Source organism: Ochotona princeps, chromosome 9, assembly GCF_030435755.1.
Source record: "Ochotona princeps isolate mOchPri1 chromosome 9, mOchPri1.hap1, whole genome shotgun sequence".
NCBI lineage: Eukaryota > Metazoa > Chordata > Mammalia > Lagomorpha > Ochotonidae > Ochotona > Ochotona princeps.
In genome coordinates, this window is record NC_080840.1 from 30524508 (window position 1) to 30542126 (window position 17619).

Sequence of the window (17619 nt, forward strand, 5' to 3'; positions counted from 1 at the left end):
GGAAACCTGAAAACCCTAGGAGCTCCCGGGGGTCCTCATCGGTTTGCAAGCAGGAGGCCCTGAGGTGGGGGGAGGGAGTCTACCTTGAAAACAGCTGAAGGCTGAAACCTAAACTTCAAATACACCAAGCTCAAACTCGACTCGGCACCGGCGACGAGTTAAAAAAAAAAAAAGCGCGGTCCACGCTCCCCAGCAGCCCTTTGGGCCAGTTCCCGGGGCTTCCCGCAGTGCCCCCGCCACCCCTCGGGCCGCAGGAAGGATGGGCGGGGCGGCCGGGGCGCGGATGCCTGCAGGGCGGCGGGGGCGGGCGTGGGTGGGGGCCGAGGGAGCAGGTGGCCGCGCGGCGACAGGCCTCCTCCGCTCGCCTCCTGCCCTGGTGCGGGGGTCTCCCGCGCCTCCGCGAGGCTCCAGAAACGCAGCTCAGTCGGTCCCTGAGCTCGGCGCTCTCGCCAGACGCGCGAGAGGACGGCGCTTCCCAGGCACATCTCTTGGCTCGCAGCCGCCGCCTCCCCCGCCCGGCCAGCCGGCCGGCGTCCCGCCCACTCGGTGGCGGGCTGAGCCGGGCCCGGAGCGGAGGGGGACGGGGCGGAGCGGGCGGAGCGGGCGTCCCTCCCCACCCCACCCTCCCACGTGGGGCCGGCCCTCGCCGCCGCCGCGCCTCCCCGTGACGCACCCGCCCTCGGCGCCGCCCCCTGTGGGCCGCCGGGCAGGGGGCCGGGGCCAGGGCCGGGCAGGGGGCCGGGGCCGGGCGGAGTGGGCGCGGGCCCCGGCACCCCGGAGTCAGGTGGCCGCGGGAGTTCCCCGGGGCCGGGCCGACAGAACACGCCGCCGGGGACTGTGTACACGCTCCACTGACACAGCTTCACGCTGCCGGGCAGCCGCTGATCACGCGTGGCCCCGCGAGCCCATTGGCCGGCGCCTCACACACCTTTGTCGCTCATTGGCCGCCGGCAGGCCCCGCCCCCGCCCCCGCCCGCGGCGCGAGGCAGGCAGAGCGGCTACCTGAATGGGGAGGGGGGCAGACGGCGCGGTGCGCGGCGGCGTCGAGTGTCTCCCGGCGCCCGAGCGAGACCCACAGGCGAGGCAGCTCCCCGCGAGCGACCCAGGCAGCCCGACATGCTCAACTTCGGCGCTTCTCTTCAGCAGCCTACGGTGAGTCACCTCACGATGCCGCTGCGCTCTCCCGGCTGCGCCGCCGTGTCTTCGGGGAGATCCAAGCGAGGGCGCGAACCCCGAGAGCCCCCCGACAGTCTGTCGCCCCTCGCATGAGAGCGGGGCTGCAGCGGCGCCCCGGGCGGGGGGCGAGCAGGGAAGGGGCGTCTCGTCTGCGGACGGTGGGCATCAGTGAGGGCGTGTGTCGCGTGACTGGGACCTGGACCCGAGGGAGCGAGCTCTTGGCACTACTTGGGTCCTGAGGAGGGGACGGGGCGGCCCCCGTGGGGACAGCTAAGGCGGCAGGTGATGGAGCGGGAGAGGCGAGGGCAGAGGAACCCCGCCTGGCAGCGTGGAGTTGGGCAGCGAAGAGAAGGGAGACCCCCGTTGCACCTGGCACCGGGTAGCGCCTTCCCTGCCTGGCCGAGGGAGACCCAGCGTGGAGGTGGGGTAACTGCTCGCAAGCTTTTGGAGGGGTGCTATGTACACTGGAGAGGCCACGGGGCTACCCCCACCTTGCGCTGGCTGGGGGGTCGGGGGGGCTACGTGGAGGCTGCTGCCCGAGGACCCTGGGCAAGGGGCTTCTCCGCAGACGGCCCGGGGCGCAGATGGGGGCACGGCACGCGGGCTGGGCGACCACCTACCGGGGCGCATGCCCCCCCGCAGCAGACGTCGGGAAGGGATTCCCTCCCTCCCCCACGCCAACTCCATCCCCGGCCGAGGCAGGTGGCCGCTCGCAGACGGCTCCCGGTGGGAGAGGCGGGCAGGGAGGCGGGGGAGCCGCGAGGACGCGGGGGCCGCGTGCCGAGGCGGGCGCGGGGGCTGCGCGTCTGGAGCCGCCGCCTGTGGGGGCTGCCCGTCTGCGGGGGCCCGGGGGGCGCGCGGGGGCCGGCGCAGCTGGGAGCGCGGCCCGGGCAGCGACAGGGTGGCCCCAGGTCCCCGCGGGCCGCGTGGGCGGGAAGCGCTGAGGGCTCGGCCGGGCCCCCGGGGAGGCGGCGGGCGGAGGGAGGAGGGCGGCGGCCGGGTTTCCGCGCGCACCCGGCTCCTCCTCCTCCTCCACCCGCAGCCCAGGCGGAGGCCGCGGGGCGGGCCGGGAGCGGCTGCGCCCAGGAGGCTGCTCGTCCCCGAGTGACCCGGCGCCGGCCTCCGCCAGGGGCGGCAGCGAGGCCCAGCCCGGCAGTCGGTTCCTAAGGGAACGGCGGCTCCGGGGGGGCCGCCGGGGGCGGGCGCGCTGCGGGGCGGTTGGCGGCGGCCCCTCCCCCTGCCTCTCCCGCCCGGCGCGGGGGCGGGGCCGGCGGCCGCAGGAAGTAGGGGAAAGGTGACGGCGCGGCAATTCCCAGTTCACGTTTCCTGCGCCGCGCCGAGCAGCCGCTGATCACGCTTTGTTCACATGCCTCGCCCCCACCCCCCGGCTTCTGCAGCCAATGGGAGCGCGGGCCGCCGGCAGGCTGGCCAATGGCGGGGGCCGGGGCGCCGAGGCGTGCGCGCGGCGGGGAATGTTCCCAGTGACTCACCCGCGGCCTCCTGGAGCGGAGGGCGGTCCCGCCCGCGAGGATCTCCCCCGCCCGGCGGCCTCCCCGCTCGCCCGGCGGCCGGCGCTTCCCCTTCCTGCCCGCTGCTTCCCTTTCTTCAACCGTGGGCTTTTCTGCAACCACCGGCCGTGGTCGCTTACATAAAGGTGCGCCGTTATGCAATTGCATTGTAAGCGGCGTTTTTGACAATTTCAGTATAGGAGGACTTTGAGTTAAGAAAAAAAAAAGCCAGGTTCGTGATTTCCTCCAAGGATACATTGCTTTTTGGTGTTTTTTTTTTTTACATGAACACAACGAGTCCTTAGTTTTTGGTCTTTAGGTGAAAAAGCGAAGAGATGATGGCATTGTTGTGTTTAAGTGAAATTTCACACACACTTAACTGGGAGGTGAATAAGTCAGTGCAGAACATGTGCTGTACTGTCTGGGTTTGGACCATAAAGCAGTGTTTTAAGAAATTGGGTTCTGTTTGGACTAGTCCAGGTTTTTATAAATCCCGAGAATATTACAGTTTGATTATCTGATTTCAAAAAATGTTTGTCGATCATGGGGCAAGCCAGATCATGGTGGAATAGAATAAAATCAAGCTTGACTAACTCGACGAGTCACCTAGTGGGCTGTCCTCACTCCGGGGTGGGTCAGAGTTCTGTCCCCCACTTGGCTCCTGGGGCGTTGAGCTCCCTCGCGCCTCTGCCGTGCGGGGATCCGGGGCTCCTTCAGAGGCTGAACCGCAGGGTGAAGGTGAGCTTTGCCCTCCTGTTTCCCCAGGAGGAGAGAATGGAGGTGATTTCCGACAGAGCCAAAGAGAGCGGGTACTGCTGGAACAAGGCCCCGGAGAAGAGTGACTTCGAGGCGGTGGAGGCGCTCATGTCCATGAGCTGCAGCTGGAAGTCGGACTTTAAGAAATACCTGGAGCACAGACCAGTGACTCCGGCTTCAGATCTGTCGGAGGAGGAGAACCTGCTCCCCACCACTCCGGACTTCCACGCCATCCCGGCATTTGTAAGTGTCGCTGCTGGGAGGGGTGTGAGTCGGGACGCTGCGGTGCCCAGCAGCCGGCCGGCATCGCTCACGCCAGCTTCTCTTTCTCTTTCCAGTGTTTGACCCCACCTTACAGCCCCTCAGACTTCGAGCCCTCGCAGGTGTCCACTCTGGTGGCACCGGCGCCACCTGCTGGACACTTCAGATCCCTCTCGGATAGCGCCAAGCCGCCGGTGGCCCCTGCAGCGGTGACTGTCAAAGAGGAAGACCAGAGCCCTGTGTCCCTCCCCAAGCCCCCCAAGGCTCAGGCCACCAGCGTGATCCGCCACACGGCGGACGCCCAGCTCTGTAACCACCGATCCTGTCCAGTAAAAGCAGCCGGTACTCTCCACTGCCAGGACAGCTCCCTGCGGAGGAGACCCCACCTGCCAGCCGAAGCCTCGAGGAGGAACCTGCCATGCGCAACTGTGTCGCCCAGCAGGTCTGCGTGTGAGCTGAGCACACCGACAGAGGCAGAGGCCAGTGAGAAAGCCCCGGCTCCACTCTGTGACTTTTCTGTGCCTTCCTCACAGACGGTCATCTGCAGGCCCCAACCAGCCCCGGTGTCCCAACCACAGAAGTCGGTGTTGGTCTCTCCACCCACAGTCTCCCCCGGGGGTGTGCCCCCCATGCCAGTCATCTGCCAGATGGTTCCCCTTCCCGCCAGCAACCCTGTGGTGACAACAGTCATGCCCAGCACTCCACCCAGCCAGCCACCAGCCGTCTGCCCTCCTGTCGTGTTCATGGGGGCTCAGGTGCCCAAAGGGGCTGTCATGTTTGTCGTGCCCCAGCCAGTGGTGCAGAGCCCCAAGCCACCCGTGGTGAGCCCTCATGGTACCAGACTGTCTCCCATTGCCCCAGCTCCAGGCTTTTCCCCATCGGCAGCCAAAGTCACGCCTCAGATTGACTCATCCCGCATCAGAAGTCACATCTGTAGTCACCCGGGATGCGGCAAGACCTACTTTAAGAGTTCACATCTGAAGGCCCACATGAGAACGCACACAGGTATTGGCCAGGTTCATTTAGGACGAATGTTTGAAGAGTGGATGACTATGGTCGCCCACTGTGGGGGAAAAGGGGAGATTTAGGGCTGCTGTTAGACCAGCACCCACATGGGTTGCTACACTGAGTCCTTACTGCTGTGTTTCCAACCCAGCTCCCTGCTTGTGGCCTGGGAAAGCAGCAGAGGAAGGCCCAAGGCCTTGGGACCCTGTACCTGCATGGGAGACCTGGAGGAAGCTCCTGGCTCCTGGCTCCTGGCTTGCAGCCATGTCAGTAGTGAACCAGGGGATGAAAGATACGCTCCTCTACCCCCCCCCCCCATGTAACTGCCTTTCAGATAAATAAGTTTTCAAAATTTTTAGAAGGGGGGATTTTCATAAATGTCAAGTCGAAAATGGAGCAGGGGCATCCAGTGCTGTTGACCACCTTGGTAGCCTTCCTTGTGCAGTGCATGAGTGTGTGTGCTTGCTCACTCCTGGCCATGCGCTCACAGTGGCCTGCACTTGTCTATTTCAGGAGAGAAGCCATTCAGCTGCAGCTGGAAGGGCTGCGAGAGGAGGTTCGCCCGCTCGGATGAGCTCTCCAGGCACCGGCGCACTCACACTGGTGAGAAGAAATTCGCCTGCCCCATGTGTGAGCGGCGGTTCATGAGGAGCGACCACTTGACCAAGCATGCCCGCCGCCACCTGTCGGCCAAAAAGCTCCCCAGCTGGCAGATGGAAGTGAGCAAGCTCAACGACATTGCTCTCCCCGCAGCACCGGCCCCCGCGCAGTGACGGCCACAGCCGTGAGGGATTGGGACTGACTTTAGTCACGGCCAGGAGCCCGTGGTGGCATGGAAATGGTGCGTGCTGCCGGGTTGGGACCCTCCTGCGAGGGCTGCCAAGTGGTGCAGCCCCGTTGCTGTCGTCTGAGCAAGGGCCCGGCCTGGGCCGCAGGAGGTCACAGAAGGGCAGGTTTCATTTCTTTTCAGGTGAGAGAAAGAGAGAGTCAGGAGAAGCTTTTATTCCTCTGAATATTTCTCAAAGGTTCCAGAGGATGTCAACACAGGTAGCACAGATCCAGAGTTTGTGTGCACATTGGTTACTTTCCTTTTGCTGTAGCTACTTGAGACCAACTTTTCAATGTGATTTCTTCTCAAGCACTGGTTTCAAGAACTTACGGTACAGATGTGGGGAGAGAAGTCGATTTGCATTATTCCAGAGTGTCATTTTTTCCTAGAGACCTTGTTTACTACTTCTAGTCTTTGCAGCCAACTTCATGGATGTAATTATTGAAATACATCTGCAGCTATTGTTTTTACACTCTAGTTGATACTTGGAATTGAATGACTGTATATCACTCACGAGGGCCCGGAGAAGCGGAATCCTCACTAATTTAATTGCTTTTGAAGTGTGTAGCTCCCATTCCCCTCCCCTCGTTTTTGTTTTGAAAGTTTCAGAGATGATTATATCTAGGTGTTTTATTATGCTTTGATCTTTAGTTTGCCTGCAGTTCTTGTGTAGATTTTGAAAATTGTATACCAGTGTGTTTTCTGTCGACTCTAAGATAAACTGCACTTTGTTTAGGGGGAAAAAAATTGAAGATGAAAATGTATATCAAAGAAGGGATAACAAGGGCTGTAGATAACTCCTCGAAACAGTCGGTCTGTGTCCTCAGTAAAGGACCTTGTGCCACAAGGATAAACGCGTGTGTGTGACTGCGTGAGAGCGCAAGGGGACACCACTCACAGACGGGCACATGTCCTGCTAGCTTACTGGCCTTCTCAGAGGATGTGGAACTAGATAGGTAAAAACATGACTATTAGAACATTCACTTTTGTTAACAGTATTTCTGTTCTGTTGTATAGTGGATGATGCACACAGTGGTAATACAAACGTTTAAAATGCGTAGTGGAAAATATTACCATCTTCCCACACATCGGGTGTAGATTCCAAACAGGAAAACTTGCACTCTTTGGGAAACAGTCTCTTAAAAACAAAACAAAAAAATCCTCGTGACTTAAAAATTTGCACTTCTTTTGTTGTACTTTGTATCTTGTTTACAATAAATTTTTTCTTTGGTATATAGAATTGGTTCATTGCATTTGTTAACCCACCCTCATTTTCATCCTGACAGTATCACTTAGTGTGACAACAACTTGGTGTCTGATTTTTTCTCAGGGTCTCCTATAAATTGATAGCTATACCAGCATACTTTCCACACAACCAAGTTAGAAGGAATCAGGAGGCCAGAAATAACATTCATTGATCATGTGAGCCAATTTTGTTTAAGAAACCAACATGTGAAGGGCTTTTTTTCTTTAAGATTTATTTATTTTTATTGGAAAGTCTGATATGCAAAGAGGAGAGACAGAGAGGAAGATCTTCCGTCCGCCTATTTACTCCTCAGGTGGCTGCAACTGCCAGAGCTGAGCCAATCTGGAGCCCAGAGCCTCTTCCAGGTCTCCCACACAGGTGCAGGGTCCCAAGGCTTTGGGTCATCCTCTACTGCTTTCCCAGGTTACAAGCAGGAAGCTGGAAGGGGGGGTAGTAGCATAGCCGGGATACAAAACGGTACCCATTTGGAATCCTGGTGTGTGCAAGGTGAGGACTTGAGCCTCTAAGCTACTCCACCAGGCCCACATGCAGGTTTTTAAGCCTTGTGCTTTTGATGATTTGAGGTTGAAATATACTGCATTTCTCAAGTGGCATTTACATTCAAGGGAACGCCACAGTATTTAGTTTGCTCTGAAATCCCCTTGTGGCCATGAGGACATCTTTGGTGATGCCCGACTCAACTGCTGACCTGGAGTCTGCCTCGCCATTGAATAGCATAGTAAGTGACAGTGTCCTCACCAAGCCCCAGCTGTCCAACAAGTGTCTGAAGTTTTCTGTGTGCCTGTTAATACTTGGGAACCCAATACTCCCGCCAGGTACGGCACAGCTGCCAGGGAGTGGCTTTGCAGGCTTGCCACGACAACATGGAGTCCCTAGGGTCCCTCCCAGTCGGTGGCTGGGCTCCAGAAGCAGTGGATGAAGGATGCTGACCGAGTGTATTTTCATTCCTAGACCCATTCCCTAGCAGTGGTATGGTTAGTGGTATTGTGCCACCCACTGGCTATGTTCTTCCCAGTTCTAGCTGCCATCAGACTTTTCCTTAGGGATCTTACAAATCATTGGATTTGAATAGGATCACACTATCTTTTAAAAATTTTACTTGAAAGAGAGGGAGGGAGAGAGCTAGCCATTGGTTCACTTCACAAATGCCTGCAATAGTTGAGGCTGGGCCAAGCTGAAGCTGGGTGCCAGGAACTCCATCTGGGTGTCCCACGTGGGTGGCAGGAACACAAGTACTTACCCATCTTCTGCCTCTGCTGTGTTCCAGTGCATTAGCAGGGAGTAACTGGGATTCTGACATGGATATGGTGTCCCACGCGGGTCCTTACTCCACTTTGCCAAAATGTCCACCCTGGAGTAGTTTTCATGAGTTGAATGCCTAAGGATACTGATGTTGATAACAAAGTTGCTATCGGGGCTGGCATTGTAGTGTGAGTAAACCTGATGCCTACCTGCTAGAAACCCAGGCGGGATACTGCTCCACTTCCAATCCAGCTCCCTGCTAATGTATCTGGGAAAGCAACTTGGCCCCCTATGTTTATGTAGGAGACTGAAGCTAATTTCAAGCTGCCCCAGCACTGGCCATTGAAGTCATTTGGGGAATGAACCGGTGGATGAAAGATTCATTCTCTCTCCTCTCTGTAACTCTGCCTTTCAAATAAATAAATGAGTCTTTGGAAGAAGTTGCCCACAACTGTAAATGTATTATGATCATGTGGTATTAATTTAGTTTTAGAACTTCATTTTGTTTCTTGTTTGACACACTAAGCTAGTTATTTTAGATGATTTTAAACTAAGGAAATCACAAAACTAGAGTTCCTTATACTGATCATCTAGATTTTCCTTATGGCTACATCTCACATTGCTGTAGAACATTTACCAAGCTAGCCATGATATGCACATGTGATAATATTGACCAAACTATAGACCTTGGGGCAGGTGTTGTTTGGCCCAGCACTCCAGACTCCATTTGGACATACAGAATATTTGGGTTGAAACCCAACTCTGCTTTTGCTTCTAGCTTCGTGCTAATGCGTACCCTGGGAGGCAGCAGGGGACAGCTCAAGTATTTGGATCCCTGTCACATGGGAGACCAGATTGAATTCTAGCTATGTGGGTTTGGCCTGGCCAAGCCCTGGCTATTGCTGGCACCTGCGAGGGAGCAAATGGTTGGAAGTTTTCTCTGTCTGCTTTCCAAATAATAACAAGACTATAGAACTTCTTTGGATCACACTGTTGTCTGTCTTGCTTCTCCGTGGGGCCTAACCCAGAATTTGCCATGGCATTTTCTTGCCATGTTGCTGTCGCCTCCTCCCAGCAGGAAGATCCTCAGTATTAAAGAGCCGTGTCAGTCTTGCAGAACGCCCCCTGCCCTGATTGGCCCCCTGTGTCACCAGCAAAGGTGCAAGGGCAGGTCATGTCTCTCTCTGCCCTACCAGCCAGAGGGCAGTCTGGCTGCTAATGCTAACGGCCAAGACAATGACTTCTGGAAGCTTCTTCCACTGTAACCATCCTACTTTCCTCTTCAATAACTATTGGGAGGGAAATACTATGCAAATAAGCTGTGCTTAAACTTTTCCCTACTTGGTACCTTCTTGTATATCTTGCCTGAGGCCATTAGGACTGGGCTATGTTAATTCTCTCATTATTTATTCATTGCAATTCTGGGTATTTATCTCCCTCTGAGTTATTAATTCTGTGGTCCCACTGTCCCAACTTTGGTCCTTGGTATCACCTTCAATAAGAAACCAGTTTGGATTGATACAGGTGGAAATTTCATATAGTTCTGCCTCTCATTTCTCACAGGCATGAGAGCTGTGGGGTAACAGTTGTTCATCACACCTGAACCCCAGAGACAACACTTCTGTACTGCTCTCCCTGCCTCTGCCTAGTCTTCTACCTCTCAGAGTTTTGGAATATACAAATCTGATCATGCCACTCCCCTAATGAAGACACACTTCCCAGGCAGCTATCAGGATGAATTCCAGGTGTGTGTGTGTGTGTTTTTAAAGATTTATTATTATTATTGGAAAGCCGGATATACAGAGAGGAGGAGAGACACAGAGGAAGATATTCCATCCGATGTTTCACTCCCCAAGTGAGCCGCAACGGGCCGGTGCGCGCCGATCCGATGCCGGGAACCAGGAACCTCTTCCAGGTCTCCCATACGGGTGCAGGGTCCCAAAGCTTTGGGCCATCCTCGACTGCTTTCCCAGGCCACAAGCAGGGAGCTGGATGGGAAGCGGAGCTGCCAGGATTAGAACCGGCGCCCATATGAGATCCCGTGGCGTTCAAGGCGGGGACTTTAGCCGCTAGGGCACGCCGCCGGGCCCGTGTGTGTGTGTTTTTAATGTGGCCTAGAATAGCACCATGTGATAGAAACACAGCCTGAGCTGTATGTGTGTACTGCAACCTTCTAGTAGCCTTATGCAAAAATGAGTGTGAACATTTGCATTGAATTCCTTCTTTCCAAAATAATATGATCTCAGCATATTTAAGATACGATTGTCCATGAGCAATGGCCTCTGACTTTGGATCTCATCTTCAAGGTTGAGTGTGTGTTGTGCCCTGTCAGCACACACACGTCTCCAGTGGAACCTAGCTGCGGTGTCAGGCTGAGGAGCTACAGGTGGCTGTGGCTACTGCTGTGCCCCTGAGCAGATCTGGAAGAGGAGCCACAGGTAGGCCTTTGCCATCCTCTCACACCACATGCTCTGGATTCTTTAGCCCTGGGTCCACAGTCTGACTTTCCACAGAGTCGAGACCTCCTCCTGGAACAACTCAGGATGCCACATCCTTCTTTCTCTTTCTAGAATGTTTGGGATAAGGAAGGTCCCAGAGTGGGGACTTTCATCAGCGAAGCTGTGGTGCAAAGTGGAAACCTTCAGGAGAAGATGGGAAGCAAATCCTTCTCTAGCAAGAACAAACTAGATGTACTCCACCCACCCTGCACCTCCTGGCCAGGGTGCAGGCACCCTGGGTGGTCTCCACAGTGGCCACCAGCCACCATGAGCAAGAACTGGACATGCAGTTGGCCCTGGTCCTGCCTCCTCTGCTCTGGCCTGGCAGGTCTGGACTGGGCTTGCCTATGGGCTATGTCTGGGGCTGAAGTTAGCAGGCAAGAACTACTTTCAGGTTCAGTCCAGCCCCAAATGGACCCAAGGGGAACATCGGGGTGGGCCTGGAAGCATCAGCTCCAGTTTCCACTGGTTAGTGTTGAAAACAAACCACTGAGATCCCAGTGTCAGCTCTCAGTCTCCCACTCCGTTAATCACCAACATAGTATTTAACTTCCAGAGCCACAGTTTTCTCATCTGTAAGATGGACATGATACTAATCCTGACCTCAAACAAACTTGTTCTGATGATGGACAGACACGTGGCCTTGAACTATTTCTAGAAAGGAGATACTCTGTAAATGTTAATTAATGGGGCCAGTGCCGAGGCATAGTAAGTAAAGTTGTCACCTGCAGTGTCAGCATCCCATACAGGTGCCAGTTCAAGTCCCGAATGTTGCATTTCTGACTCGGCTCCCTGCTAATGTGCCTGGAAAAGCAGTGGAGGATGGACAAAGTATGCTGGGCCAGGTCAGAATCAGGGGCTCCCTCTGGATCGCCCCATGACACTGGCTGGGCTCTCAGGTCCACTGCAGTGTTTTCTGGTGGGAAGAGTTTTCGTCTTAGCTTTCCCATTCCTGAGGACAGGCCTTTCCCAGCATCCTCTGGGTGACAGGCTGGGGCTGTCAGTTCCAGCAGGAGGGCGGAATGAGCCAGAATGACAGCTGGTGACACTGCGGGTGGCTAGGATATGGGTTGAGGGAAGGTCGGCCTCTGTAACAGACATATTTAGGAAGCAGATTTTCTGCCTGCCCCTTGCAGGGAAGGTGGCTCTTGCCCTGTGGGTGGGAGTCAGGACACTGGGCATGATCTCTCCTTGGCTCCCACAGGCATGATGTCAGCCAGAGAGAGGGGGGTGGAGTCCCCAGAGGGGTGGACTCCAGGTAGGAGGAGTTAGAGCCCAGGGCTGACCTATTACTTGATCACCACCTGGGTGGCTTAAAACAAGATGAATCTGTTGTTCTGCAGTTCTAGAGCCTTGAGGCGGAGCCCTGTCCATGCCTGGGGGCTCAAGTGCCCCCCCTCTGCCCCCTCCCCCACCCTGTCTTATCCTTTTAAGGACACTGCCTTTGCATTGAGGGACCACCCAATTCAGAAGCTCATCCCAGGATCTTTATGTTCCAAAGAGCCCTGCTGGGGCCAGTGTAGTGGCTCAGCAGGCTAATCCTCCACTAACAAGTATGGATGCTAGTTCCTGTTCCAGCTGCTCCACTTCCCATCCAGCTCCCTGCTTGTAGCCTGGGGAGGCAGTAGAGAGTAGCCCAGGTCCTTAGGACCCTGCACCTACATGGGAGACCCAGAAGAAACTCTTGGCTCTTGGCTTCAGATTGACTCAGCTCCAGCCATTTGGGTAGTGAGCCTGTAGAAGGAAGATCTTTCTCTATCTCTCCTTCCCTCTGTAAATCTGCTTTTCAAAAAAATAAGAAATAAAAAACACTTTTTAAAAATGAGGTGTGTGCTTCAGTGGTGGCTCCCCCTGCAGGACTTGTGCTCACAAGCCTGGTCCACCACCTATCCTTGGGAGAATCCTTCAAGGCCAAGGCTTGGGATACCTGGGTCCACTGTCCTGGCTTCCTCCCCATACCTGGATGCTCTCTCCCTCCTCCTGGTTCTGTCTCTTGTCTGGGGGGAGAGCCTTACTCCTCATCCACTTGGTGGCAGTGCCTCCTGCTCTAGGCTCCCAGTGACCAGGAGATGGGCAGCAGGTGAGAGCCTGTCAGGTAGCCGATTTGGGGAGGCAGAACACGGGGCTTCTTTCATGCTTGGTCTTGGTTGCTGAGTTTCCAACAAGAAGCCTGGCGTTGCTCCCCCAGCTGGGTGGCAATCCACCTGGTTCCCAGGCTCAAAAAGAAGGCTCATTTTCCTGTGGATATAAATCAAATTCTCCAGTATCATGTTAATACAGCTATGTGTCCACTCCATTCTCTCACTACTCATTAACGCTCAAGCTGAGTTTAAGAGGGGCGCTGCTAAGCCCTGACAAGTCCCCAACACCTCCACTGCAGTCCTTTTACCTTCTGACTACATTGAGCTGAATGAATGCTTGTTTTTAATGAAGGAAAAGTAAACTTTAAAAATATCCATTATGGGCCCGGCGGCGTGGCCTAGCGGCTGAAGTCCTCGCCTTGAACGCCACGGGATCTCATATGGGCGCCGGTTCTAATCCCGGCTGCTACACTTCCCATCCAGCTCCCTGCTTGTGGCCTGGGAAAGCAGTCAAGGACGGCCCAATGCATTGGGACACTGCACCCGTGTGGGAGACCTGGAAGAGGTTCCTGGTTCCCGGCTTCCGATCGGCGCAGCACCGGCCGTTGTGGCTCACTTGGGGAGTGAATCATCGGATGGAAGATCTTCCTCTCTGTCTCTCCTCTCTCTGTATATCTGACTTTGTAATAAAAATAAATCTTTAAAAAAATATATTCATTATGGTTACTTTTTTGACTATCACAAAAGTTTATTTAAAAAAACAAACAAACCAAAAAGCCATGAAAATATGCATGTCCCAACTTTCATATCACACTATAGCAAAAGAGGTCTTTCTGGAGGGGGGATATGGATTTCTCTGCCGAACATTCATTATACTCGTTCCAAGGCTTCTAACATGATAATACTACTTCCTCGTATTACCACCATTCCAATATTGTCCTGCTGTCCACTACTTGCCATCTCCACACATTCACCAGATTCATGAGGGGATCAAATCTTCGCAGTATTCTTTGGACATGTCTGTCACCATTTAATTTTTTTTTTAAGATTTATTTATTTTTATTGCAAAGTCAGATATACAGAGAGGAAGAGAGACAGAGAGGAAGATCTTCCATCCGCTGATTCACTCCCCAAGTGACCGCAACGGCTGGTGCTACTCAGATTTGAAACCAGGAGCCAGGAACTTCCTCCGGGTCTCCCACATGGGTGCAGGGTCCCAAGGCTTTGGGCCGTCCTCTACTGCTTTCCCAGGCCACAAGCAGGGACCTAAATGGGAAGCGGGGCTGCTGGGATGAGAACCAGCGCCCATATGGGATCCTGGCTCGTTCAGGGCAAGGACTTCAGCCACTAGGCCACTGCACCGGACCCTAAGTCTGAATTAAAAAAAAAAAAAAAAGTTTTATTTTCCTTGAAAAGGTAGATTTACAGAGAGAAGTAAAAACAAAGATTTTCCACCTGCTGGTTCACTCCATAAATGATTCCCACAGCCAGAGCTGAGCTGATCCAAAACAAGCAAGCAGGAGTCAGGAGTTTCTTCCAGGTCTCCCTCACAGCTGCAGGGTACTGAGGCTTCGGGTTACCCTATACTGCTTCCCCACTCCTTAAGCAGGGAGATGGATGGGAAGTGGAGCAGCTGGGACATGAACTAGTGCCCCTATGGGATCCTGACACTTGCAAGATAAGGATTTAGCCATTGAGCCATCAAGCTGGGCCCAGTCTGAATGCTTTAATAGCAAAATGAATGTCTTAAAGGACATTGGAGAGCGCACAGGCTCTCCGGAAAGATCACTCATGCAAACTGCAGCTTGGCTAGTAAAGAGGCACCTGCTAACAAGGTTTGGACCCCCCAGCTCTGACTTCAACCTGGCCCAGTCTCAGCCATTATGGTCATCTGGGGAATGAACCGATGGATAAAAGATCTCTCTGAGTCTCTCCATAACTCTGCCCTCCAAATAAATAATTGTTTTTAAATTAACAACTAAAAACAAAGATGAGACAAAACTCAACACAACTCAGCAGCCAAAGCCAACAGAAGCAGGAAAGGTGTGTGTTTGGGGGGGAGGGCTTCTTCAGCAGCCCCCATATGCCAGCCAGTGGTCAGGACTTAGGGTGCATTTATTTCCCTGATGTGAGTGGGTAACCACTGGGAAGGAGGGCCCCTGTGCTCCCTAGGCCACGCAAGCATCTAAGAAATCCAGGCACTTTCCACGCAGGTTAAAACCATACCTTTGTTTAGTTAAACAGACTCCCGTCCACAGAGGAGGAAATCTCCAGCAGGTAAGATATTGCTTTCATGTCCACAGACGGTGCTGGCTGACTGAAACACAGATTCCTAGGGCCATGGAACATTCCCTCTCTCCACTCCCGCCCCCACCGGCCCTGCCCCGCTGGAACGCTCTGGAGACGCCTAGGGAGGGATCTGCTTGCCAAGCACAATCCTGCTGGAGAGTCTGGCCAGGGTCTGGCCAGGGTCTGGCCAGGTCTGGCGCTGGCTCGGCCATTCCAGGGTGCCATCCTGAACCCATGTTCTGCCTCTCTTGCAGCAGGTGGAATGCTTAGATTCGTAGAAGGAAGACATGTGACTGGCTGAGTACGGGCCGGTGGATCTTCCCCTGCTTTCCCTGAGCGCTGAGCCCCCGAGACTCCGCCCAGCGCCTCTGTGTGCCTCCGTGAGTGCGCGTTCGGATAGTTTCCGATGGCAAGCGCCAAGTTGGCTGGCCCTGCGGTCTGTTTGGAGCGAGGAGCAGCGGCTGCAGGGTGGCCTCCTGGGCTTCGGGCCCGCGCTGCGGTCGCTGCTCGGAGGTGGGAGGTGAGAGGGGCGGCAAGCCTGCCCACCCAGAGCTGACCCGACCCTGTAAACTACCCCCAGCGTTTGTAAATTCACACATTCCCTCATCCACTTAATCAACAATTGTCCATCATTTACCCATCATGGAGCAGAGTCCAGCTCTGGGAAGACCTACCTCAACACACAGCCAGTCAATGCCTCCAATCCAGGTAGCTGTTTTAAAAAATAAAATGAAATTTAATTTACTTACCTATTTCAAAGACAGTTAGTTACAGGGGACCTGTGTTATGATGTAGTGGGTTAAGGTGTTTCCCATAAAGCTGGCACCCGTTCAAGCCAACAATGGGTGTCCTGGCTGCTCATGTCCAATCCTGCTCCCTGCTAATGGCCTGGGACAGCAAGAAGGATGGACCAACTATGTAGACCTCTCTATGCACATGGGAGACCTGGAGGCAGCTCCTGGCTTTGGTCTGGTCTGGCCCAGCCCGTCAGGACCTTCTGGGGAGTGAACCAACACATGGAAGTTCTTTCCTCTTTGCCTCTCTTTTGCCTGTGTAACTTTACTATTCAAAATAAATAAATAAATATTAAACAAAAGAAGAAAGTTACAGATAAAGGGAGAGAGACAGAGAGAGATCTTCCATCTACTGGTTCACTCTCCAAGTGGCTGCAACGGCTGGGGGGTGAGCCAAGGCCAGGAGCCTGGAGTTCCATTTGGATCCCATGTGAGTGGCAGGGACCTACAGCCCTTCTAGGTGCATCTGCAGGGAGCTAAATGGGAAGTGGAGCAGCCACGACTCATATGGGATGTCAGCATGGCAGCACGGTGCTACTCAAGCCCCTCCGGGTAGTTCTTAGCACTGAGTTTATATGCAGATCCCTGTGGAACACACTGCAGACTCTGATTCAGAATTCAGAGGGGGGACCACTGGCAGGTTGGCGGGAGCTGGTTGAAGCAGCACCTTCCTGGGTTGGGGTAACTGGCTGTCCTCCACCTGCTGGCCTTTGGCCCTGCTGGACTGCAAGTGCCCGGGAGCTCTGATGGTTTACCTGGCAGGATGGTTTACTGACGCTGGAGCCCTGGGCCTTGCAATTATGTGCAGCTGGTACCTCTGAATTTTTTTTCTTTTTCTTTCTTTCTTTTTTTTTTTTTTTTGCACCCTTGAAAGTTTTGTCCCTTGATTATTTTCCAATCTGGTTTTTCTGGTAAACTGTGAGTTCAGGTAAGTTGGTAGTTCCTATCACTGCAGCTTCTGCAGATTTCTTTCGGAGTCAGGAAGCTGTCTTGATGTACAGTGTCTACCTTTGGAACGGCTAAATGCAGATGAGGGAACCTGTTAAGTATACGCACAGAAATCAGGACTTTATTTCCCCTGGCAAGATTTTAAAATGCACAATCACAGCTAGCACAGTTATGTAAAAGGAAAAATAATCCAATTTAAAATATTTTAGCCCGGAGGAAAACAGACTAGTTTTTGAGGGCTTTTTTTTTTTTAACGTACAGAAGACATTTGGATCAGTTTTTTTGCTATGCCAAAGACGAAGGTTTCCAGGATCTCAATTCCGATGATTGGAAAGTTATTCTTTTGCTTTTCTGAAACTGAGCAGTTTCTGAAAAGAAGAACAAGAAAACCGGGGTGGGCGTTTGGCACTTGGGTTAAATCTTGGGACACTACAGCTCTGTCCGAGGGTCTGGGTTCAAGTTCTGGATCTGCTTCTGATTCCCACTTCTTGCCTTGGGAGGCAGCAGCAATGGCTCAAGCCTTCTGTGTCCTTCCTGTTCGTGGGGGAGACCTCACTACACTTGTGGACTCCCGGCTTTGTCCTGGCCCAGTCTCAGCTGTTGCATGCACTGGAGAGTCAGAGACTTCTCCCTTCCCAGGCTTTCATATTTTAGAAAAAAAGAAATTGGAAAAAAACAAAAGGGGAACCTATCTGGGGCTGTCATGGTAGCTCAATAGGTTAATCCTCCACTTTGCAACACCAGCATCCCTTATGGGCGCCGTTTCCTTTCCTGGCTACTCCACTTCCCATCCAGATATCTGCTTATGGACCAGGAAAGCAATAGAGGACAGCTCAAGACCTGGGTCCTTACACCCATGTGGGAGACCCAGAAGAAACTCCTGACTCCTGGCTTTGGATCAGCTCAGCTCTGACCGTTCTGGCCATTTGCGGAGTGAATCAGTGGATGGGAGCTCTTTCTCTCTG

The 17619-nt window shown here is 54.1% G+C and overlaps 1 protein-coding gene and 1 pseudogene across 2 annotated transcripts; one reads left to right on the forward strand and one right to left on the reverse strand.

Annotated features, from left to right (window-relative positions):
• Positions 1-772: 772 nt before the first annotated feature.
• On the forward strand, positions 773-6775 carry KLF10 (KLF transcription factor 10). Of its 2 annotated transcripts, none has more exons than XM_058668561.1 (4): positions 773-1152; positions 3450-3683; positions 3779-4706; positions 5220-6775. In XM_058668561.1, the coding sequence occupies exons 1-4, from the start codon at positions 1117-1119 to the stop codon at positions 5477-5479; spliced, it is 1458 nt and encodes a 485-aa protein (XP_058524544.1). In that variant the 5' UTR covers positions 773-1116; the 3' UTR covers positions 5480-6775. The 2 variants fall into 2 exon arrangements, with proteins under 2 accessions (XP_058524544.1, XP_058524545.1); XM_058668562.1 differs by lacking the exon at positions 773-1152 and adding an exon at positions 2335-2853.
• A 6690-nt stretch (positions 6776-13465) lies between these two features.
• LOC118760828 (small nuclear ribonucleoprotein G-like) lies at positions 13466-13657 on the reverse strand (annotated as a pseudogene).
• Positions 13658-17619: the final 3962 nt, after the last annotated feature.